The 26,275-nt window shown below is 42.2% G+C and overlaps 1 protein-coding gene across 1 annotated transcript in view; it reads left to right on the top strand.

Annotated features, from left to right (window-relative positions):
* Positions 1–17,701, top strand: part of cfap58 (cilia and flagella associated protein 58) — an 85,937-nt gene extending 68,236 nt beyond the window's left edge. Inside the window, exons 18-19 of the mRNA XM_027010172.2 lie at positions 6,107–6,217; positions 17,447–17,701. Of these exons, the coding sequence (XP_026865973.2) occupies positions 6,107–6,212 (106 nt within the window). The 3' untranslated portion in view covers positions 6,213–6,217; positions 17,447–17,701. The remainder of the gene's footprint in view (positions 1–6,106; positions 6,218–17,446) is intronic.
* Positions 17,702–26,275: the final 8,574 nt, after the last annotated feature.

Raw genomic sequence — 26,275 nt, 5'->3', positions numbered from 1 at the left:
TGCAGATGCTGACGAGTTCACCACAAATTGTATGCAAATGGAGCAGGGATTATTGCACACAATAGGGAAAAGGGGTGGGGTGGGGGGGATTTTTATGAGATTCAAAAGTGAGGGTGAAATGTGAGGTGATGAAGAGCACCGTGCAGACACACGAACACAAACGCACACACCTGTCTCTCCTTCGGCGGTGACTGACTGGCTCCGTGCTGCGGCCAAACTGACAGGAGGCTGACGTTTCAGAACGTTCGAGTCACGAACGGGAAGGACGTGGGAGATGGCAGTTAGTGTTGTTTTCCACCTTTAAGCTTCACCCTGCTGTCGGACTGTTATATCAGAATATATCATATCAATCGTATAGTCAGATATTACAACAGAAAAAAAAAGAAAAAAGTTTCATCACAGAAAAATAAATAAATAATGAAATAGACCATCAAGCATGGCAAATGTAACTCCCAGACTCCCACTTTATCCTCCCATCCTTATCCTTTTCCCCACTTTGTTTTATCCGTCCTTGCAACGTAACGTGATCCACATCACCGTCTCCTGGTTTACTAACTTCAGGTCCTCTGCCCCATCCGGCCTCCTGTGCTCTTCTCCGTCCTGTCCAGTTTCCGTCTCAGCCAAAACGCAGAGGAGAGAATATTAGGGTTCGGAAGCTAACTCCATGCGTGGTCCCAGCTGCTGGTGCGGAGCGTTGTTCGTGCGCCCCTCTGCCCGGCACCGCCGAGGGAAGCGCAACCAAAGTGTGGTGGCTTTTAGCCGTGTGGCTCTGCGGACCGCGGTGGTTCGGAGCTGGCAGACAGCTCCGCGGCTCGCTTGCCCTCGGTCGGGGTCTTTTTTGGCCGTAGAAATTGAGATGCGAGTGTACGTTTGACGTCAGCCGGGTATGTGCGCTTGCCACGTTCCCTGAGTTTGTGTGTGTGTGTGGTCCAACTCAGTCCTGGCTGGGTTTCCCACTGGAGAAGCGAAAACAGGCTCAGAGCCCAGCGTAAGACCCACGCACCCACCCCCGGACAGGCCCGTTGGCCGTCCGGCGTGGGAGGACCGACTGCCCTGGTGCTTGTCGTAGCAGGTGCCTGGAGTGGTGGCAGTGAACGGCAACTGCCAGCCACGATCCCAGTCTGATTTCGGCATCCCTCGCAGTGCTAGAGGGAGGTGGTCCGGAGCAGCAGAGGCTGCACGCCTGATGTCTAGGTCTTGCTCAGCTCCCGCAGGGAGCGGCTCAGGAGCAGATTTCCGTCGAAATCTCGCGCAGCGAGAATGAAACGGGCGGCACGCACCGCCAGACAGCCAGAGCTCATATGGCGGCGTGTCATTACCGTGTACGGCTGCGTCATGGGGAAGAATCGGTGGCTGTTCTGGATATTTGCTTCCCACTGTCACCCTGCTGCGCACTTCAGCCAGTTCCAGCCTTGCTTCCCGATCGCCCTGCGGTCCGGCGGATAACTTTGCCGTTCATTTCAAGTGTTTCAAGTAGCAGCTCTTTTCGCAGTAGGAGCAGCACGTGATGACGCCTTGACTGAGCTGACGTGGGGTTTGGGGGCAGGCCTTCTTCCCGATCACATGACACAACGGGACCTGGGCCCAACGCGTTTTCCCCTGATCCCATCAAACCCCAAACGCTTGTTCATCCCAACCACATTCCAAATTCTAGTCCCAAATCACACTATGATCTGTTTATGATTATGAACTGTATTGCTGAGCCCTCACATCACCTCAATTCACCACTTGTACTTTATTTCTTATTCATGACTGGGAGCTCTACATGAGACTGCCAGCATGGCACTGTAATAATTCCATCTCTCAAGATAATTCAGACTGTTACTAGGAGAAAGATACAGTTTCTATGAGAGTTTTTCGTTTGCTTGTTTATTTATTCTTGTCTGCAGCAATATCAGCTTCTCCATAGGAGACTCCATGTTTTGTAATTGTTGTACATCTGTTGGCAGAGTGGGGCTGCCCAAACTCTTCTGCATGCTGTCAATCGGCAGCCCTGAGATCAAATACAAAGGGACAGGTTCATGCAGCTAATAACAGTTTCTAGAAACAACTCTGTTTCATGTGCTATGAGCAGAGGAGCAAAGCAGCGTGTAAATGGACACAAAACAACGCGGAAGCGGAAAGAGACAGCGGGGAGGGCAGTGGATATTTGCCAGGCTTGGTGAACGGTTCGGGATCCTGTTTGACCTACAGAAGGATGCCGTCACTACGCAACTGCCGGTTGCCTTTCCGCCTGGGTCACACTTCCCCAGTGGCTTGACACGGCGATTTGCCAGCGGGTTTGAGGGACACGCTGTCGACGTGGAGCTTCGGACAGCTGATGTTTCGGCTTCTGCGGCCGCACCTGCCCGAGAGCTGCATGGACCTATAGCGCTGGCGCTGGTCGGCGAACCTGCTCCTGGAGAACTACAGCCCTTCAGGGTTCACTTTCAGCACCAGTCCTCGCCCAGTCCAACTCATTATCATCATTTACCGCCTGGGCATCACGTGCTGATGCAGGAAAAGCCCTATATTTTGACCTCGGAGATGATAACAATACATTATCTGATCGTAGTCATTGTAATACCAGGATTTTGAGCGCAAGTGCAAAATTTCAGGTCATAAACCAAAGCTGTTTAGCATAATGGAAATTGCTGTCCTTGTATCAGGTCTGAACCAACAGTGTTAATATAGCCTCAGTATCATTATCAGTTTTTAAAAAATAATACTTTTGATACTGCTGCTGCTGCTGTTTGTCTGCACCTCTATATAAAGCCTCGTTCCCTCTCGGTTGCCATGGTATTGTAGAGCACAACAGCATATAGTAACAACATATTACACCTAAATAAGCCACAGACTATTTTAATTGATTGTGCTGTTGCTAAGAAACCACAAAGTTGGTCTCAGATCAGCGTAAACTACCAAATGTAACACTTTTTTTCTTTCTTTTTTTTTTTAATTACAGAGAGGTTGGGAGTTGACGTTTTTATTGGACAGACAGTGCTTTGGTTTATTAATAAAATGAGTCACAGTGTAATGGTGAGCGGTTAGGAGGCGGACGCGTGTGCGGAGAAGAGCGAGATTTTATAAGGGGCAAATCCAGAATCAAAATCATCAGAACAGTCCAGGGTCATAGAGCCGATACGTGAATCACAAGAATACATGATTAACTAAAAGGGACTAAACACACAATGACAAAAAAATGGCAAGCAGGTCACAACAAGGAGCACAACTTACGTGAGCCGAGGAAAAGACTTACAGAGATTTGCACTGACAAACGTAAAGCGCGAACACTGCAGTGACATGGAATTACAGTAATCACCAACACAGGGATTAAATACATGGGCTAATGAGCACTAAACAAGACACAGGTGAAACTCATGAGGGGCGGAGAAAACGAAACTTAGGAACGGAACCTCAACAAGGAAGTAAAACAAATACGTCAGACAATAAGAGTGCTAGAAGGGGCCAAACGTGACACACAGCAAATAAATGTTAACCCTTTCCTATATGGTCATTTAAGCCATGTTTTCCAGCCAGCCACTGTTGACATATTTTTTTTTCTCTCTTAAAGGCAAGTGTGGAAAGAGATCATTTATAGCATGAACCCTGAGCAGACTTATAGGTCATCGCTGAATTTCCAGTGGTGAAATGCCAGTAGCATGCTTTCACAAGCTGAAGCCTTGGCTATATAAAGCAGACGCAGTTCTCCCAGCGTCTCCTCCATGGCAGAGTTGGTGAAGCAGCCACATCCTGGCCTTTATCGGCACGGGCACGTGGAAGACTTTAGACACACCCTCATCACTGCCTCTCTGATGACGTGTGTCATGGCAGTGTTCTGCCTGTTAATGCGGAGAGACACAGGCTCTTGGTCTGTTATCAAACCTTAATCAACATGCAAATTAAGCTTGCCCTGTGACGTAGCCATGAAATTAATGATTGAATAATAAACTACAAGTTTAAGTAACATGAATCATGGCTGGAATGACCAGATGGGAGCTAATACTTGTCTGTGGCTGGTACTTCTCAAAGCCAAGGCAAAAGTTTTTTGTTGTTGTTGTTGTTTTGAGCGCGCCTAAGTCAGGTACTTGGCACTCTTTAGCCCTTGACCCCCCCCCCCCCCCCCCCCAATAAATGAGCCCAGGACCTGGGTCAGTTGGGGAGCTCAGATTGAAAAGACTGCCTGTTCGGTGACAGTGCCGCTGTAATTCCGTTGTTTTTGTCACTGTGGTTGTCACCGGCGCCACGGGTCCCAGGGCGATTGCCACGGCTGTCGCAGCCATTTCTAACACTTGGCTAAAGGGAGCGCGAGATGGCAGGAGCCTAACCTCTCTTCCCCAGCTCATCATGCTGGAAGTAGAGAAGGCAAAACGCGCGCAACTCCTCGTTTGGTTATTTGCGATGGTCCCTCCCCCCTGCGTCCCTCCTCTCCACACAAAGAACGCTGGGATTGTGATTACGAGGCTTGATTCTGCCATTGTCAGAAGCCATTAGGCGGAGATGATGCTGACGTTACTAGTCAAGTGAACAGTGGTCTGATAGGAGCACGTTTCACAGACGTCCACGGCTACGATCGAAAGTCGGCAAGTCTCAAGTCCTTGCGCATCGCACTAAATTAGCTGCAGTCATTCGAGGAGAGAGAAACAAAGGTGGCCGGAGCACGTCCGGAGGGGCGGGTGGAACCGAGCCGTGCTGTGGGTGTCTTTATGTTTCACGCTTCCTGCCAAATGTCTTCATCGCTCCCCGTGTAAAATCGCATTACACAGCCAGTGAATTTTAATTGATGCCATTTAATATTGGACAAACACAGCGAGAGAGAAATAGGTACAGAGAAATTAAGATGGAGAGTGACATCTTAGAGAACATCGGCCGGGTTACACCGTAATGTGTGCAGTAGTGTGTGTGTGTGTGTGTGTGTGTGTGTATGTGTTTGTGCAAGTGTTTGAGTTCCTGTGCTAGCAGTACACTGAATGAGAGATGAGGATCACTGGAGAGCAGTTGAAAGGGATCCGGGTGGCAGCAGATGTTCTCTGCTGGGAACACGTGTGTGTGTGTGTGTGTGTGTGTGTGTGTGTGTGTGTGTGTGTGTGTGTGTGTGTGTGTGTGTGTGTGTGTGTGTGTGTGTGTGTGTGTGTGTGTGTGTGTGTGTACGTACATGTGTATCTCACACAGAGAGAAGGAGAGAATTGGCAGTGAGTACACATGAGTTCGTGTGTGTGTTTGTTTTCCTTAGTGACAATGCTTACCCATATTTGTTTAGATTATAGCTGCATTAACACACAACTGACACTGAGGGACTCAAAACCAAGGAAATGCACAAACAAGCATTCAAACAAACCAGACATGAGAACAACATGAGTGTAACATATCCTGGCATGTTCAGTTCTGTAGACATTACAGGTCCAGTCTGTCATCACAATCGTAATAACTGTCAGAAGTGGTGTTGCTGCGTGCCAAGTGACCAGGCAGGTTGGAGCTCCACATAAACAAAAAATACACTGACTTTTTAGCAATAAAGAGTTTTGTATAGCCGAGATAGTACAGATATTTACAATTCAGTGCTTGTCCTGCAGACCTCCTGTGAGAAATGCAGGTATCTCACGATGAGGGCTGCTTCTTAATCATCTTTGTGATACTGGCATTCGCAAAACTGATATCACAAAAAACTGCAACAAGCAGCCAAGCTCTCTAAGAAATTAAATGATTATTATTATATTTGCATGTGCTCGCTGTGGGCGTCCTGTCCAATGTTAGACCATCCAGATGTTCTGTGGGTGTTTTGATGTATTATGCAATTCATGATTAAATTCTCACAAATGACCCAACAAAATGAAATAATGTTCAGAATAGTGCAGGCCAGTCTTAAGTCATGACATGTTTAGAGCTCACTAGTGTATATATGTATCCCAAAATGTATATGTAGCAATAGTGAATATCACTACTGCTACATGTAACAGTATGATCATAATGTAGAATGTAATGCCACATGCTACCGCTGTAAATGGCAGGGGCTCTTCAGAGCTCTCCAGAGGCGCACGGTCTCTCCAGGTAAGGGCAGCATGTTTTGGCGCTGGAGTGCCTCCGTCCAGCGCGACTGTCCTAACATCCCTGCGTCACTCTTCCCTAGGGAGAAGGAGAGTGCTCTGCCCGCCATCGCACCTCAGCGTCCCAGCGGGGCCCGCTTCACCGGAGGAGGGTTCAACCTGAAACAGGCCAGAAACATGCCCTGCTAGAACCTGTCAGCTCAACTTTCTCCCTCTCTCTCTCTCTCTCTCTCTCTCTCTCTCTCTGCCATCCTCTCCTGGTTCAGCGTTCTAATATAACAGTCTTGAAAAAGGGAACGCTATTATACTCATTTCACATTCATGAGTAAAGCAGTTTTGTTGACACTCTTATTAATGCCTTGGGTTTGTTTTTGTGCTTTCATTAGCGGGGGTCACTCTCATTCGGCGCCGAAAGAGACGGAGCGCTCTCCGCGATCATTAGCAGTCTGTCCGTCCCAGTCCCCTCCCTTTCTCTCTCTTACTCCCGTACTCTCTCCATCTTTTTTTTTCCTGTCCCCCCGCCTCTCGCATGGTTTTCCGTTAATTCGGCCGGCTTTTAATTTGGCATGTCTCCCTCCCTCTGCCTCACCTTCTTTCTCAGTGTCTGTCTCTCATGTCACTCTTTCTGCATGACAGAGTGTATTCTAAGGTGGTTTAATAAGAGAATTGGGCTTCGGCTGACTCTGCAGTTCTGGCACTTCACTCTGCTGCTCTCTCTCCCTCTCGGTCTCGAACCGTTTTCCCATCATCAGGAATAAATTGCATTTCTTCAAATTTTCTCCCATCTTGATAAATGTTGCCCCCCCCCCCACCCCGAGGCATACCATACATATTGAATGTGAGTGTGCGTGTGTGTGTTTGTGTGTGTGTGTGTGAGTGTGCATATGCGAGTGTGTGTTTCTAAGCGTCATTCAGCAATAAGGAAATGACTCATTCTTGGTAAGAGCCCACAAACGTTTCTTTAATGCGACCGTCTTCTCTGACAAAGCATCTCAGTCCATTTACCGTTATAATGAGCACTGAAGAACATGGCTATTTTGGTCTCTCGTTCTTTCCAAATGTTTTAATAGGCTGCAACTTTAATAGGCTTATAAACTGAAAGAGGACCGTAATAGGAAGACTTTCGAAAGATCACAAATCTTATCTGCAGTCATTTTGAGCAAAAATGCCAAAATCAGTATTTCATGGATCATGGATCCTATCTCTTTAAATGTGATTCTCATACTTTAGTATTTTTAGCAGCTTAAAAACTATAATAATAAACAAAGTATATACAATATATGCACCACAGCTGTTTATGCTTCAGTCTGCTTTCCACTGATGCTGGAGTCAGTAGCTGGATTCACATACAGCCTGATTGTGATTATAATCGGTTTTAAGGCACAAACTAAATAAAAATGCTCCATATAATCACCCCCATCGGAATACAAAGGCCCAAACCAATTGATTCGGTTTAAGAGAGATGGTTTAAACTGATTGCCTGTTTAACCTGTGTTCTTTCTGCTCATGCCCTCCCTCTGGATGTAAACGTGTGGCGATGTACGCTTCTCAACATTACGTCTTCCAAGCTCCACTGGGCATCTGTGGTTTTTCACTCAAGCCCTTAAAGAACTCAGCCTTATTGTTTGCATCATAGCCTACGTTGACAGGGTCCGCTTCCTCGCGTCTTCTTTGGGTTTTCTGATGGATAAGGCAACCATTCAGCCCACCAACTCCACTTGCAGTATACAGTCAGTGTTCCTTTATGTGTGCATGCCACAGAGCTGCTCCAATCAAAGGCGTACAATATATGTACACACCAGACCCTATTAAATCACATCCCACGTAAGAGGTTGAACCGAAATCTTCAAATGGAATGATTTTGATCTGAATACCAAAAAAGTGTGCATGCGAACCCAGCTGTTCAGATATTAACACTGTCTAAAGCGTGGGGGCATTCTCACTTTACTAAGGTATTAAATTCACCTCAAATTCACTGCCACAGAATACCTGGGAAATGTTGAATGAATCCCTCCAAGTTGTCTTCACAGTTAGGAATTGCATATCAAATTATAGATTTATGTGCAAAGCTCCTTTAATAGGTATTTCTACTGAAAGTTTCCATAGTGAGGATGTGAGGGTCAATTATTTTCCTATTGAGAATAAAGGATTGACCTCCAGAGAGTTTAGGTACAGTATATCTGAAAGTGTGGACTGTAAGGTTCTTATCATAAAGGAAGGCTTCAAATTGCCTCTAGCCTTGACATTTTTCAAAGTTCACATGATCCTGCTGCAGATATTGCTTTTGCCTTGGTATTTAAAGTCACACCATCTTCGATTTGTTTTGGAAAGATTTCAACATGAACGTCATTCATGCCGATAAATAATGTGGATATTATTCATCCAATGGTAATCCTCTTTTAGTACCATAAATTGTATCTTATATACTCTTTAGACTGACCACAAAAATATACATATATCTTTGATTTCAAAAACAGATAAAGGTTTAAAATGCCCAGTGTGCAACTGTGCCATGAACGCCCATTGCCCTCTGACTCTTGCTATTGTCATAATGTTTTATCGCCGTTTACGGCCTGGATGTGGCCTCCTCGTAAATCACCAAGATTGAGGCCTTGCCTTTGTACGAAAGGGGCTTCCAGCACTCCTAAATCAAGCCTCACTTTGCTTTGATCCAAGAGCTGGCCGCAGTCTGGATCCCAGGACCTTGTAAAAGACCGCTAGCCTCAGCGATGGCCCGTGGCTACCGCGACGGCTAGTGGGATGACTGCAGAAAGCCAGCCTGCATGCTGAGCTTCAAACCCAACTAAAACCTCTTTAATAAAACATTGGTGAAAACAAACGGGCATCATTGCTAGGTTTTCGTCAAAGGCAAAGTAACGGAACTCTTGCATGCCATGTTAATTCAGTGCATCTATATCAAACAAATACTAGAGGCCGATTAGTGCAAAAGTGACAAACATCTCGTATTATCCTTATAGCCTCTGTCTTCGTATTTTCCATGTCCGCTGAAGTGCACCGCCGTGGGCATTGTGCTTTCTCAGCCAAGAACGCCCAGCTTGTCTCATTACATACTACTGCATATTGGTTGTAACGTTTCATGAAAACCCTCTCCAATAAGCTCGTATGGAGCCAGTTCAGAGCAAAAAAGCACCACCATTGCCGTGCCTTCTACCACTAACATGTTTTATTTCCTCAACGCCATTTTTAGTTTGCTGGCGCACGTGGCACATAATGATCCCGCTCCTCCCCTGAGAGACGCTCTATATTTTCACTTTCTCTTTCCCCATTTCTTTATTCTCACTGCATCCTGAGTTTTCTGAGCATTCACTGAGGTGCCAGACGGCAAGGATCTTCGTGTTGGAACACAAAACACCTTTCATGAACCATTTCTGTTCTCGCTGCTCCATCTATCAGCGCGCTTATTACTGGCGACGCAGCGACTGCAGACGTTTCCTGAACCCGTGCCGCCGCCATGGGTTGGCTTACCGTCCCCGCATCCAGGGCAATTAATCGCTGAATCGTGGCCTGCCTCGTCTGCAGAGAGAGACGTAGCCGACTTGGGCTTCTGTGTGGTTAGCATGAAGGGCGTGTTGCAGTACCGCCGTCTGCGCGCGGCATCTGGGGCTGAAGCGGCCGGCGGCGCTGCGACACGACCTGCACGCTGCGACAGGCTGGCTTTGCGCGGGGAGACAGGAGGGTGTCTTTGATGCAGCGGGGGACAGGATGCTGCATTTTGAATGGACAGGGAAGTGGGTCACACAGAGGGCCTTTGTTAGCAGACAGGGAATCGCCTTTTGTTTGGATTGCTGTGAAGACGTCTGCAGGAAGCACTTCCAGTCCCCTGACTCTGCTGCTCAAATACTCGCAAGCGTCACTGGCATCATATCCCCAAATCTGGTATGCTATGAGCCAGTGTGAATCAAACCAGAATTTGTGATCTTTGAGACAGTCCACATCTTTGTGCTAACCTGCAAGTACACCAGTTATTCAGTATTCATAATGACTTGGTTCAGGTGTACTGGGACCTTGGATAGAGCGAAAATGAGGACAGGCTGTTAGATCCTGGAGTGAGAAAGCCTGGAGCGAGAAAAAAAACTGCAGTCAACCACAAGTTGAAGTATTATAGATATCAGTTGACCCTAAAATAGAAGGAAGGTTCCCAGACTTTGTTGGCTCTTATTTGTCAAGTAAAGTTTGTGATCCTCATGGCATGAAGCAGAGGAATACATCCAATGTGCTTATCAATGTATTTTGCGTTTTTGCACAAGACAACCCAACCGGCAGTCATCTGTTCCTGCTTGGCTGAATATTATATTGCCAAATCCTGGCCTGTAGTTTTGTTAATATGGAAAAAAATATTTTTTTTTGTTGTTGCTTTTTTTTGTTTCAGACTTTTGGCCTTGATCTGATGTGGGGGCCACGACATCAATTAAGGGGGTCCGACAATAATGAGTTACAGCATAACAAGGAGGATTACGGATGTTGCCTCACTCATGCTGCCTTCAGGAAACAACGCTTGTCATTAATCGCAGCGCAAGAGCAATAAACTCCGCCAGATTGTGCACTTCAACAGCCACACTTTAAAGTCTGACATTTCCCACTTCCTCACAGTTCTGTGAAGGGAGCGTAGTGTCCGCTCCACCAGAACAATCTGCTGCCGCCAGCACACTTATAAGAAATGTTAGCTATTTTCTCAACAGACAATCTGGAAATGACCCTAGATATTCTAATGATGGGTCATTATTGTAACACGGGGACATAAAGGGATAATCTTTAGTCTTAGGTGGGGAATTTGCCAAAGCTGGAATTTAAGCATAGGACTAGCATTAACTAGTGTTAGTGTGTGTGTATTTTACACTCCTTACAACAGTAGTTACCAACCTTTTGAAGAATAAGAGTGCCTTTTAAAATCTAAAAAAGTAAAGCGCTACCGGCATAAATGTTAGACCGATGCTATATTAAAAACTGTTCATGTCCCTATATCCTCCAATTATATCAAATGTACAGCTGGTAAGTTGCATCTTCGAGTGATAATTTACTTGTGGCTGATTTCATCTTTGTTTTTAAAGCCTCTGAATAATAAGTTGTCTGTGACCTCTGATCGCCTCTTTGAACTTTTGTGAACATCTGTGAACTTTTAAGCAGCGTGAAAAAAAAGTGGCTAACATGAAAAGAAGCTTGTGTTTTCCTTTTCTAGCGAACTGGCAATAAATAAATACATTTTTGAGCCTTTAGTGAAGCTTCCATCACTAACTTTTTTGAAGTGTCCTTTAACGTTGAATGCATCATTGGGTGATGGTGCTCCAAACTAGGCTACCTCTTTTGGGCAAAGATGCACGAACTTTTTCACAGGGATAGTTTTGAGCATTCACCAGGTGAAAAGTCACACATCTCCCATTCCAGGTGAAAAGTCTCCCTTTTTAACCCCCCGCCCCCCCCCCCCCCCCCCCCCCAGGCATTGTGCTAATGCACAAGAGAGATCTGGTGGGCAACCACACGTGTCGAGCCTTTAATGCCGTTAATCTGTATTCTTTGTTAACATTGTAAGAGTGTTGACTAACTCAACAGTGGCTGCAGCTGCATAGAGCCTCATAAGCGTATTCACACAGAGCGTTTCTTTAATGTAATTAGCTCGGTTAGTGTCACCTTTTCTTAGAGTTAGTTTACATAGCATGACCTTTGCGGTTCTTTTTATTGTTGGAGCGTGACACAGCTAAGTTATGTATGAAAGGCTGTCAGTGTGATGACGTAGCAGCTGAGCGATGTAGCTCTGCAGTTCTTCCAGTTTAGGAAGTGCAATGCTTGATAACATTAGTGTGTAGTCTTCTTAATGCTAGTCCTTTGCTTAATTTCCCCACCCCAACTTTTTTATGTTACAATAATGACCCATCATTAGAATATTTAGGGTCATTTCCAGAGTGTCTGTTGAGAAAATAGCTAACATTTCTTAAAAGTGTGCTGGCGGCAGCAGATTGTCCTGGTGGAGCGGACACTACGTAATAGTAATAGGACCTCAAATTTCAAATTATTTCTGAAAATGAAAAATAAAAAAAGCTAGTGTATTTAACAGAATTTGAGAATTTAATCAAATTTATTAATCAAACTGAAAAAAAAACAAAAACATTTCCTACACTTTTAGTTTGAATACATTGTATTTTTCAAAGTTCAAGATCAAAACTTTCAGTTTCAAAGTTTAGTTTATCCAAGCAGGAACAGATGACTGCCAGTGGGGTTATGTTTAATGCAAAAATAAATAAATAAGTAAGCACTACTGGCTCCACACAATACTCTTATACCATGCATTTGGGGGTACCATTTCACGCCTTGATCTTTTTCTGTTGTGACATTTGCTCTTGACATTGTCTCCTCGTGTGTTCGTCAATGTGGCCACGCCCTCTCTGTGTCTCACACCTGCTCCTCCCTGTGTGGTTAGTATACGTGTATAAATGTCTATCGTTTACGTGTCAGTGGTGTCTGTGTTTGATCCCATTAGCCTGCGCGCTACGACGTGTATGTTATACGTGAAGGCATGTCATAAAGGCAGGAAGGAGGCAGCACCAGTGCCCACTCCAGAGACGGGCAAGGCGGCTGGAACGCCTCCTGAGACAGGACAGCAGAGGTGGCCGGCCCCCAAATCGACGAGGGGCGATTCTCGTTAATTTGTTAAATAATGTTGTACGTGTCCTAGTCACTGTCTGTCCCTGTCACGTTGTCTGTACCGGTCGTTTTGTACAATATGGTGTCTGTGCCTGTGCCAGTTAGTGTGTCCGTTCCTGTGTCTGTTGTCATCTTGGTCCCTGTCCTTCCCCACCCTCTGTCCTGCTCGCGCAGCCCGATAGGCTGGCGCACCAGGAGTCATGCCGTTGGGGAGGGGCTCTGTCACGGTACGGTAATGATCCCAATAGCCTGCGCGCTACGTCGTGTATGTTATATGTGAATAAACGTGAGGCTTCTGTTCAACGTGACTCATCCCCGCATCCTGCTTAGCCTCCACCCGTCACACCAACATGTTCTGCAGGGGCGGGGGGGTTTAATCTTCTACACTGGTTGCGCAGAGTACTGTGAAACATCTCCAGCCTGTGTGAAATGAATTAAATGATAAACTCTACCATGCAGGCACCTCACTTGCGGATTGTAACGCATATGTCTCAGCACCTGATCTGGGCATTGTTTACTAAAGTGCTAGGTTGAAAGTGTATCACTACCCATATCAAAACATATCATACAGGACTAAGGGAACATTTAGCTAACATGCTCATGATCTCTCTCTCTCTCTCTCTGACTCGTTTCTTTTCTCCTGCCTCTGTTACTTTCTTTTTCTTTGTCCTGTGATTTTAATTATCTTTGATTAAGTTTTTGGTTGGTGGTCCTCTTTAGTGTCACAGCAGGGCCAGCTGGATCAAGATACGCTAACCTCCTTGTGATGTCTCTTGGTAGAATGGACCATTTTTAATTTTTTTTTTTTTTTTGCACAGGTCTAGGAACAGTTTCCCCGTGCATTTCCTCGGTCAGACAGTTGTGGGAGAGATCATAAGACTGAGTTGCGATCAGGGCAAAAGTGACCCACGTTAACGACGGCAGAGCAGCAGGGCTGTTCCTCTCCAATCCCTCTGCTGTGATTGCCATTTAAGGAGGTCTCACTCTTTTGCCTTCCCTTTCTCTCACTCTCTCTCATCCTTCAGAGCTGTTACTGGAGTGCAGATGTTAACAAGCTACATTCATGGTAGTGGTGAGTGTGTGTGTGTGTGTGTGTGTGTGTGTGTGTGTGTGTGTGTGTGTGTGTGTGTGTGTGTGTGTTTGCATGCACAGACATTGTAAGGACTTGTGAACTCTAGCTCCTGTGTTAGTCTACATATGCTTCCATGCACATGTATGTTAAAATACTGGACAGGTTACTTGTTCCACTGAGTTTCAAATAAACAGCAGTACCCCTTACATACTAATCACACATGAATGATGAGCTTTTCATTGCACTTGCTTAAGTGTACACTATATGTAGTTTAACATGTCTTAGTATTAAAATCAGAAAGGCAGGGGACGATCTGTGTATGACAACGCTGTTTTTCCAGTTTGATTCTCTCTCTCTCTCTCTCTCTCTCTCTCTCTCTCTCTCTCTCTCACACACACACACACACACACACATAGGTTTCACACTAACGAGCAAGCCAACAGCAGGTAGGCTGGTGAAACTAGCTCCTGAAAGGCATCATCTTATCAAGCAGCACAATCAATGAATAGATCTACCACTGGAAACCATAATCCACTGGGAGAATTAACAGCTTCCATCCACACACAAGCCCCACATTACCACCCTTAAATACCTCACAAGCTGTGGGGCATCCGAATTTGTGCAGTAAGCTTTTGTCTTAAGGTTAAAACACCGTTCCCTTTGTGTGATTGATTTCGGTAACAAATGTATAATTAGAGGAGGCATATCTGAAAAACGCGTTAGCAAGCTAGCATTAGTCGGTTAGGTAGCTAGCAAAACCTGGCAAATACTAACGTTATCCTGTGAGCTAAATGTTTAGCTTTGTGTTTTCCGCTGCCAGTAAAACGTCTAGTCTGTTAGTCACTGAGGACTGACAGTGGTGGACTGAGAGCAGGAATAGTGTCCAGCTGAAGCCAGCAGTCCAGAGCAGGGACGCTCCAACCCTCCTACACCAGGTCTCTGGACAGCCAAATGACAATAGTTGAAAAAGCCCAGTGAGTCCTTTATTGTTTTCTCATGACGTGATGTGAGAAATTAACATAAATGCCTGAATTCTTCAACCCCCGTAGTGAGGAGTTGTGGTGGCGCCGTGTTGCTGTGCGGTGCATTCTCATGGCTACCAAAGAGTTCTGTGTGGTTCAGGCATTCGGGCTTTTTTCCTTTCAGTTGTTGTCCATCTAGACATATATGGACTGTAAAGTGAAACTGCCAGTCCAGATGTTTTGCTTGAACTTAAAGGGCTTTGACGAACAAGTAAATGCACCTGTCGAGCACGCCTTTGTGGCGCCCGATTTTTTGAAATCGCCCTTACCCCCCCCCCCCCCCAATCTACGAACGTTCACCCCAGGGAAAGAAAGAAGGAAAAGAAACAACAACAGAAAACAACTGCAAAATCAGTTCCAGGTAGTAGTGGTTGTAGGACTAGCCTCCATTATTCGAATTCTAGCTTTCTCCATTAGGACTTGCCGAGCTCAGTGCAAAACGGGACGAGTGCGGTAAACGCTCCCGTCACTTGTTAGCGCTTGTGTTTGGGAGGCTATTAAAGACGCAGGGAAAGCGGGCTCAGCACAAGGGCCATGCGGAGCGTTTCCTTTTCACTGATAATGCAGAGGAAACTGGACCGATGGAAATAGGCCGCGCAGTGTGTGACAGCGACTGAGTGAGCCATTAGGACACCAAATAAATAAATTACTGGCTTCGGTGTAGTGAGTGGAGAAAGGAAGGTCTCAAAAGATTCGGACACGCGATGCTTGCTTGTAATGGTTTCTCTTATCCCTCTTTTTACCGTAAGCTCAGTGAGTTTCATCTGGAGACTATGTAAGGCATTTTTAACACTTAGGTGCGCTTACGTGATATCTGCACGACTCGTGTGAAGACGAAATTACGTGACCGTGAGGATATTATTACATTTCACTGAGGCGTGAACTCCTTACTGTTCCTGACTAAAATGCAAAGGTGTGCATTGTGTTTTGTTTTTGATATGTTCACAGCAGCACACAGTGGAATGCAGTATAATTGCAAGCCGAATACATTTCAAGGTGGTTTGCACTCAGCCCTGACACGAATTCAGCATTTCATTCATTAGACACAAACTCACATATTGTTTTTCTGTTAAGAGATTGAGCGACGGTAAATCAATGATTTTGGAACATTTCTCGCATGTCATTGCTTAAACGCAATCTCATTCCTTGTAATGATTGCATTTCAATGAGGCATGTACTTTTGAAGTGGAAGGCAATATAGTTATGTCTCGTTTACATTTCAAAGTGGATTGTATTCGGTTCTCAGATTCTTGTGCTTATTCTTCATGTTGCTATTTAAAGGTAATGCAATGTGCCTTTCATATTTTTCCACTGTCGTGATTGCATTTCAATTTGGCATGAATTCCTGTTCATACTAAACCTCCTAGTAATCGGTTAATCACTGGCGTTTAAGACTTAAACTGAATTATACATGAGCACACAATCATATATGCGGCAGGAGTGAAAAAAAAAACAAAAGAAAGAGTATTTTAGGTTCAACTGCTTCTATAGACTTAAGGCTAGTAAACAATAAAGTCAGTTTTGAGTCTAAAGTGCCACACATATAAAACATCACACCTAGCCTATGAATTACAGACAAACAGCTTAGTAAGTAACCTGGATAGACAAAAACTTTATTGGTCCACTATTACAATTAATTCAGTCTATCTGGACAAAGTGCAGTAGAACCACATGGTTGTTGTAAGCGTGCTGTTCTTACTATGGTAGTTTATAGATGTTTGTATTCACTTCCAACAGAAGCAACATTTCCAACTTTCTTTGCATATCTTGAACTGCTCAGTTTTATATCATCTATGGTTATCGTTTGTTAATGTCCTTATCTGCACTGATAGCTTTCAGGATGAATTTATGCTGTTTGTCTACTGCCTCTTCCCTAGTACTCGCTGAAGGCCAGTCACTAGCATGAAACCATCAGCACAGTCTCTGTAATCCTCACATATGCTCATGGAACTAGCGAGATTGGCTGAGGTGGGGAGTTCAGGCTCTGCATGGCTGGATTCTTACATTGGGGTGGGGGTTCCATAAAATACCAAAACTGCACTGGACTCTCGCCCTCAGCTCGTCACCCCTGCTTTCTTGACTAGTCATTAGATTAGACCTGCCCTCTGGAAACTGTTACGTAAGGCTACGCTCTCAGTTTGTTTGAAGCTAAAGGCTCTGTATGTTTACTTATATCCTTCCTTCAGTTCCTTTAGTAATGATCTCTTTCACTGCTGCTATTCCCAGACGTTTTGCCTGAAACAAGGCTGCAGTGAAGTGCAACTCATCCCATAGGCCGGCAGAGCTGCCTAATGGCTAGCTGAGGACAGACTGCTACTCTTGATCTCTACCTGCTCCTCATTTTTATGCAGGCACTTTATTTCTCATGCAGAAGACACACTGTCTATGCGCTTTACAATACAATCTGCTTTACACAGCATCAAATATTTAATGTTACATTAAGAAAAGTGCATTTTCTCCTTTTAAGTGTTTAATTTCCTGCATATCTTGTTTGTATAGTTTATTGTATTGTTTGTTGTATAGTCTATTGTTGTGTAGTCCGTTTACCGACTCACTGATTCATGTACTTTTATATATTATCTATTATGCTGTTTGCTGTGATGCAGCCGAGCACATGAAAATGTAAGGTTTTAAGAATTTTGTTTAACGGAGAGTATTTTTTATTTATGCAGGTGAATGTGGCCTCATGAACATGAGGACAGAACAGAAGAGAGAGAGAGGGTGAGAGGGAAAGACAGAGAACGAACAAAAGGCAGGTCTCAAGTTGTAGAAGGTCACAGTGCCGCTGCTGGACATATGTATACCCGATCAGGAAAAACACTGGGCCAGAAAGTGGATGGTTTAATGTTTCTTCCTAAATACACCAAAATTCCATTTCACCATGCTTTACGTGTATTAGCGCCTTTTCCAGAACTGCTTTGTGATGAGAGGGATGAGAATAAAGTTTGATTTGACATGTGAAAGTTTACTCTTTATATTACCGAGTGTATGATTTTTGTGCACGACACCAAAATGTATGATGGTATATGCTTCCATATGCCTCTGTATTAAAGACTTTTTCTCTTGATCAGATCAATAATAGCTTAAAAATATACCAAATATGAACTCTTAAATGACAGTTAAACTTAAAATGACTCAAATAGCAAGTACCCTATCCTGCATCTTATATTAACTGAGCCCTGATGGGCAAGGTCTGATCTAATCTAACATTTTAATTTATATATATCTGGTAAAGATATTAAAAATTGTAGTGAAGTACAGTTTCCAGAGAAACAGAGGGAATATATATATATCTGAAGAAGATTCAAGGTGAGAAACTAATTCAAACTAATTTACAGCTAATGAAGGGCCTCTGTCTGAAACATCCTGTTTCTCTGAAACCTTGTGTACTTCACTACAATTTTTAATATTTCTCTCTCTCTCTCTCTCTCTCTCTCTCTCTCTCTCTCTCTCTCTCTCTCTCTCTCTCGCTCTTATATATATATATATATATATATATATATATATATATATATATATATATATATATATATATAAATAATTACATATAAATTATAGAATTAAAAATTATATATATATAAAATTAAAAATTATATATAAAAATTGCAGATTCATTATATACATCCCAGTAGCTGTGCTGGTCCAACATGACGTTATCGAGGTTATGACGTTGCTGAACTTATCCATGTGGTTATTTTCCAATTATTACTAAGAGGTTTTTTAGCTCAGCAAAGTGTTACTACTTACTTAGTCTTTATCTTTTGTAAATTTTGTTGCCTTGCTGGCATATAAGGGCTGATGCCAAGGGATCAAGACAGATAGATAACTTACGTGCCATCATATATTAACTATAACTTGCACTGACTTTCTGTCAAATTTTAGCAACCTTTAGCTAGCTAGAGAAGATTGAAATCACCAACATGGTTAATTATGTTGCTTATAATGATATCATGTGGCTATCATACCATGTTCCCAATTAAAATGAAAAAATGTTCTTTTAATAAAAAAAAAGTTCTGCTACTTAGTTATGATTAAGTTGAAATCACACTTTTTTAGTTAATTGATGCATTATTTTTGTTGCCTTGCTGGTAGCGTAGGGCAGAGCATTTCACAGAATGTCGTATGGCTGTTGTGTTCTTCATGAATAATTATAAAGTAATACAGATACAACAACTACAGTATAGGAAGTTCAATATAAGTTCAATTTTACTAATTAACGGATCAGAACACCAGTCCATACTATTTATACTTTACATTTGTACTTACATTGTCATTTGTACTTACATTCATAATATAGGTACAAATATATTGGCATACTTGTGATATTAACCATTATTTTATTGGTTAAGAGAAGTGCATAGTGTTGCCCTTCATTCCACAGTGTTCATGGCATGCATTTGTGGCTTGACCTTACATAATAATAATAATAAAATATTTCCAATTTATTTTAAGATATGGTACTTGGGTTCACTTGGAAGTCAGTTTTCAGGGAACTTTGTGAGCAATCAGTTTTTAATAGAATTTACACAACTCAAAAACAAACATTCAATAATTTAGAGCATACATTCAATTATTTATTGCAATCAACTCATAGCTTTTGACTTTTTGACTTTGCTGCACAAGTATATTAGTGACAAGCGATGACTGAAAGCTTTACATAACGTAAAGCTAACTTGATTCACAACACTTTCTCAAAGTGATCTTGCATGAATGTATTGTAAAAACAAAAACAACCACAAAAAACCTGACCTGAAAGCCTAAGCCCCCAAAAGCAACCATTGGTAACAAAACTCCCTCAGTAGGAAGAAACCTTGAGTGGATTTGACGTCTTGGGGTAGATAATTCTCCAGGAGCTGAGCTTTAGCTAGCTAACTAGTTAGGTCATTTAGCTAGCATCTCAGACATTCAGTCAGAGAGTAAGGAGATTTGTATCAGATGAAATTGGGTATAATGTATAAATAATGAACATTAAACAGCATATAATATGTGAATTGTATATGCCTGATGTTACTTGTGTGTTACCATTACAACCACAACATTCTGGCATTTCACAAGGCTACAAAAGCAAACCAGGCTAGTCCATTCACTGCACACTGAAAGATAACCTGTACATCACTGCTATTCTACTGTAGATACAAGATGCAATAACACTGTTCTAATATAATTTAGAATATAAAAGAACTTGGGAATACAGATTTATATCGCTGTGTTGTTATTTGAGTTGTCACAAATCTCCTGAATATAAGTGTGGAATAATTTGATTTTAATATTATGAAATAAAGTTGGGTACTGGTATTTTTAATTATTATTATTTCTCGTTTTTTTCACAATATAAAAGATGTCATGACATATTGGCATGTTACAATAAATGATTATTATAAAGCACAGTACCTAACAAAAGTAACATTTTCTATAGCATGTTTGGAAAGAGTACTTAAACATGTAGCTGCATAACATGTCAAATATCTAATGTTAAATGTCAAATATTTATGTTGTCAAGTGTTTAATACTAAATACAGAGAGCCAATTCATTTCAAGTTTGTTTGCAAAATTTTGAAAAAAAGTTTTATCTTAAAAAAATGCTTCGAGCTACAGGTTCCAGGTACAAGTTAAACAGAGATGAAGATTAAGTAGAGTAGAGGCTGTACTTTAGCCTGGCTAGCTCTCACTGCATTTATCTTCTTCAAACTGGTGCTCTATAACAAGATACCATGAGGAAGATTAAAATAATATGAGTGGATTCTTTGACTCAGACACACAACTAAGTAATCAAACGTGATGAAAAAAGTTACTTTCAGGGTGAAGCTGGAGAAATATCTGATTCTGATTGATGTTACTATATATAAAATGACCAAAAGCACTTTCTACTTAAACTTGTTTAACTACAATCAAAAGTCCATGTTAAATTTTATCCCATGTTAATTCATGCATCTGTGATACAACATTCAATTATATTAACATGAACAGTACAAAGGCATGTATTGCTGCGCCAACAGATTTGCTGAAGGGCCTGCTCTAACCCCATCTGTAGTCTGAGTAAGATGTCCCTTCCTCAAATCACCTGAAAGAGGACGATGAAATTTGACTATCAAAGAACCTACGTCTTGCTCATTTCTTGCTGTAATAATCAAGGTACCGGTTGCTGATCTAATAATAAAATTCTAACATGTGCCTTTTGTATATTGTATATATGTATATAAGGTTTTTGTAGTTATAGGGGCAGTGGTAACTCAGTGGTATTTAACTTGTTATAAGAAGGTTGCCAGTTCAAGCCCCACCACTGCCAAGTTGCCACTGTTGGGCCCCTGAGCAAGGCCCTTAACCTTCAGTTGTTCAAAGTTGTACTCAGCCATGATTGTAAGTTGCTTTGGATAAAAGTGTCAGCTAAATGCCATAAATGTAAGCGTAATTTGTGTGAGAAGCTGTCCAGACAGATTAAACTGCATAGTTATTCAACATTCTCTGTATAAGCCCTGTGTTAAACTGCTAGGCCCTCTTACCAGGGATGCTTGAGGGCATCCTCTGACAGTTGAATGGGATCCTTCAGTTAGAACTTGAGCAACATTAAATGTCCTAGGTATCATTCATCAAAATATAATGTGGAGTTTGATAAAAATTCCTCACTCAAAATCAGAGTACTTTGGACAAGGGCAGTCTAGGCCTAATTGGAATTGGACCACTTTTCCATTTTGTATATAACTAAGACAAGTTTATAAATATGGGAAAATATGTGAATGGGGCAAGTTCTCATTAACTGTTTGAGACACTTGTGAATTGGGCCAAATCATTTATTCCAAGGCTTATGGTGGGAAGGTAATTTAAAGTGGGTTTTTTTTCTATTTCCCAGTGATTTCCTCTCAGAATTGTACTTCCTAACAAAGCTTTACATCTTCTACATCTTGCAGCAGCATGAATGTTAACAAAAACAAAACAAAATCACAAGAAGTGTTTCACCTGAAAGTGGAAAGCCCTACTCAAAGAGGAACATACAGGACTAAGTTACATGTGCACAAACCCTAATGACTTCATATCCTTTGTTGTGTATAGGAAAAGGCTCAGTTCTCATCTTTAAAAATATTCTTATTAAAAATGGGGGTAAAGGGAACATTAAATGCAGTGCAGCCCATATTTGTGCCCACCCAGTTTGATATTGTAGACTTTTAAAAATGGCATTTATTTATTTATTTTACTTTGGAAGAGCTTCCATTTTACTTTCAAAATGTTACACAGTATCAATTAGTTTCACATAGCTTTGTGCAAACTTAATACAAAAATAATCCGTTGCAGTACGTTTGATAACCATTTTAAGCCTGGCTCTTCCAGAGGTTTTCTTTATGATGATAACTGTAATTATTTACTGTTAAATGCAGGATGCCTTCTGCTTAGACATTAGCAAAAGCTAAAGGGGTTGAAGTGCTGTTTTTGTTTTCTTCCTGTTTAAATCCAACCGTGATTTACCTTTCTCCTGTTTGTTGAACTTTCTGCCCATAAATTGCAATAACCTGGTGGTTATGGAAATGTGGCAGTGATTGGCATCATTTATCCCACACAGGGGAGCCCTATAATAACTAAATAGTCATGAGTCAATAACAAAGAATGAACTGATTTCAGAGTGCAGCACACTGAAGTCTATCCGGATGCGTCTTGAGACGTCGGAAGAGACAACACTCTCCCCCACTCGCTCTCTCTTTGCAGGGCTGACGGTCTTGTGGGGGTGTTTAGGGATTCTTCTGAACTGCCCAGTAGGTGCGCGAGCTGGGCTTGGGTGAAGTTTCCTACAGCACCAGAGTCGATTAATGAATGCTGAAACAGAGAGAATTAGGGCAGTGCAATGCAACAGACATTAGAAATGACTTGGAGACCACATGCTGTCCCACGGGTCAGCGCATATCGACTGAATGGTTGTGAATATTCCTCAGGCTTGGCGCAGTGGCAGATGCCACCATGTAGAGCCTGCTAAGCCTCTTCTCACAGGACAATCAGAAAGAGGCACAGATCATAACATCTGACTGACGGTCACGCTCTATGAGTTCTCAGTAATGAGGCATTAGTGTGTAGCGATGACAAGATCCTACGTCGATGAGACTTTGAGGACTTGTATGAGGGCGTTGTGACACCAGGACTCTGTTTTTGATTAAACGTGATCTAGGCGAATCATGAAGCAAATGAGCTCTTCTAACTGGTGCTTAAATGTTAGCGAGAATCACTGGTATACTGGCCAGTTTTTGGCCAGCTTTTCTGGCTTGGTGCAAAATCTCGATGCTGTCCTGATAATAGTGTAGCTTGGCCACAAGGACTTGAGGTTTGCTGCCTGGATGCCTTTCTTGAAGGCTGCATTACCACGTAACGACCATCATCTCCCTCTCCATGTGCAGGACTTCTTTTTCCAATTTTCGGAATGGTGATAGGAAAGTTCGGGCCCAACAGTGACGTAAGAGTTCGAGCTGGTTCAGTATGCGAATGTTAGAGCTCCTCATTCATCCTTCCATGTCAAGACATTTTTTCCTGTGAGCTGGCTACTTTTTGGACATTTGCAAGGTGGTAACTTCATCAGAACATGTGCAAGGTCTGTGCTCCATGTCCCTAATGAACCTTTTCATAGTGTTCACATCAGTGCAAAGCAGAGCAATACTGTTAACCACTTTCTCCATGTCAGCCTATAACTTAAACTTTATACCGTCAAATTCATCAGTGAATGCATTCTTTAAGTCGGACCTCAGTAGCCTAGTGATGTCCTCTTTTAAAGGTGAAAGAAAGCATTCCCACGGTTTCTCTAGTGCATTCCCAATGGTTCTTTCGGTTACCTGTTGATTTGTTCTGACCCTGTTTCACTCTTTGGATTTTGTCTTTGCTTTACCCTTAACAGTATTTTGATATTCTGTTTTTTGACCCTTAACACTGTTTTTTTTGCTGTGCCTATGGTCTTGGTTGAGTCTATAGACTTGGTATTCTTTTTGTACTGGTTTTGCTCATCTTGCTATTACGATTCTGGTTCTCTTACTGAAATTAAAACTTTCATTACTGTTACTTTCATCCGCAGGCATCTGAACAGTTTTGTGATGTTACACTGATATTTCCTCTGAGGCCACTGATTAACTCCCACCAGAAGTGCTAGGTCTGTTAACAAAGGTCTCGTCTGAGAATGTATAATGATATAAATTTATGGCCTTTTACTCAGAGGTAATAACATAAAAACATTGTAGAAGTACACATTACATATTCACAAAAATATCAAGTGCCTTTCTTTTTGCAAATAGTGCTGAAAAGTTTAATTAAGAATATCAGTGGAGCTGCTGAATTGAGAAAGGAACGAGAGATACATGTATATATGAAATCTTTAATGCTGCAACATTTTGTGTGGCTTCCTATTTAAACATAATCCACCATTCTTTTGTGTACTTCTTCATTTTGAATTCTCAATCAAAACTTCTATCATCCCATCAGCTGCCTGTGAGGGGAAAAAAAAGTGTGTCAATGGGCTGAAGAATGACCCAGTATGCTGGCTTGGCACGCAGCTTTTATCATATTGTACGCACGGTATTTCTCTATTAAAAACAGATGGCATCACGTTTTGTCTGTGAAGGTGACATGTCTCAGATGTCATACACTTTGACAAAAGCAAGCGTGTCAATAGATTACTTGGTAACATCTGCATTCTGGGAAGTTGTGTCTCATAATGAATTACATTGAGATTTTCTGTAATGCCAGCAGCCATGTCCAAAGCATCAGCCGCACATAGTGCACTGAAAATGCTGATCATTTTGTTGCTTTACTTTGGTCTGCTACACACAATGAGGAAGGTTTCTCTTCTGTCCCTTGGAAAATAACAGACAGTATATTCAATAATACAAATTGCTTAATAACAATGAATTATAAACAGAAAGACACTAGAATTCAGGCCGGGCAAAGAATAAAAAAAAATTAGATCATCTAATTTTCCTTGTTCAATAATTTGAAAGCAAACTCCAAATTTACTCCAAGCAAAACTCTGAAAACATTAGAGGACATGTTTTCCCCTATTTGGCAGTTTACTTCTTTATCTGTGGTGATGTTTTTTGATCTAGTGAGAGCTAGTCATCCGAACACCTTTTAGCCATTTTCAGCTTCACTTCTTTGCAGGTCCTCCTCAATACTTATATTTTCAGCACCGTAATTTGTTTTTTTGTTTTTCCTGCTCTGTTCCTCTTGTTCTTTACTTCTCCATGTCCCATTTTTTGACTGATCTTGCTTTTACTTCAGCTTTAACATTTAGCTTCTGTCCCTGACTCTCTTCTCTATGTTCTTGCATCTTACCATTTTGTCTTTACCTGGATCTCAAACCATGGCACCCACTTAATGAAATGTTTCCATTTTCTTGTAAATGCATTTTGCAAATGCTCTGACCTAAAACAACTTACATATATCTATCATTATGACTGTGTGCTCCCTAGGTATAAAAACCTGAACCTTGGTGATGCTAGCACCTCACCTTACCTGCTTTAGGAGCACAATTTAAGTAAATAAGATTGCAGAGTAGAACTGTATCACAAACTCACATTCTCTAGACCAGTTTGCCCTCATTATCACTTGTAATGCTGACTAACTGCTATTTAACAAGGAGTCTGTTCTTTCACAGTGAAGAATAGATGCTGCTATTGTACATGGCAGTAGGCACCACACTCTCAACACTGGATCTAATAATATGTAAGGCTGAGCAAGGTGAGGCAGGACACAGTCGTGGAGATGATTGACTTTGGTTGTGGGCAAATCCATTCTCGTTAGTCGAAGTGCAGTCCAAAGTCAAGAAGTTAGACTACATGCTGATAAAACAAAGGCGAAACAAACAAACTCAAGAGACATAAGAAGCAACAGCACAGTAAACATGGATGCAGAAACACACAGCGGAGGGAGGGTACATCATACTAGTAACAGGATAAGTACATAGAGATAGCTACATGGACCGGCAAGCAAGACCAGGAAATGCAGGGTATAAATACTCAAGATGGTCACGAAACAAAAAGAAACAACGGAGCACAATCAAGGGTAGGAATACACATGAGATCTCATGGTGCTTGTAGCAATGGGAGTCCAGACACCGGAGGGGGGAAGCATAACAAAACAGAACAATGGGGTAATGGAGTCTTTTTTTTGGTGGTATTCAGGGCCAGTCACCAATTACCTTGTCTTTTGTCAGAACACCCCAGCATTTATTAATATGAACTTTAAAATGTTAAAACATGATTATACAAGTATAATTTGATAGATTTTGAGAGAAGCATAAGCACTTAATGAGGAAAGAGCAGGTAGTATACCTGTAACCTCATCTGAGTAATATCAAGTCGATAATCTACAACATATAATTTTAATATTTTCCAATTTTTTATTTTTTTTTGGTTGCCTCCTATTGAAGTCTCTTCTGCTGTTGCAAGATCACCACTGGAAAATTTAATATGGCTTGCAAATGGGTAAACGAATAAAACAAATAGTGCAAGGGCATGACTGACCATTTACACATGGACACC

Source organism: Electrophorus electricus, chromosome 16 (assembly GCF_013358815.1).
Source record: "Electrophorus electricus isolate fEleEle1 chromosome 16, fEleEle1.pri, whole genome shotgun sequence".
NCBI lineage: Eukaryota > Metazoa > Chordata > Actinopteri > Gymnotiformes > Gymnotidae > Electrophorus > Electrophorus electricus.
The sequence above is the reverse complement of the archived record's forward strand: the minus strand, read 5'-3'. Positions and strand labels throughout refer to the sequence as shown.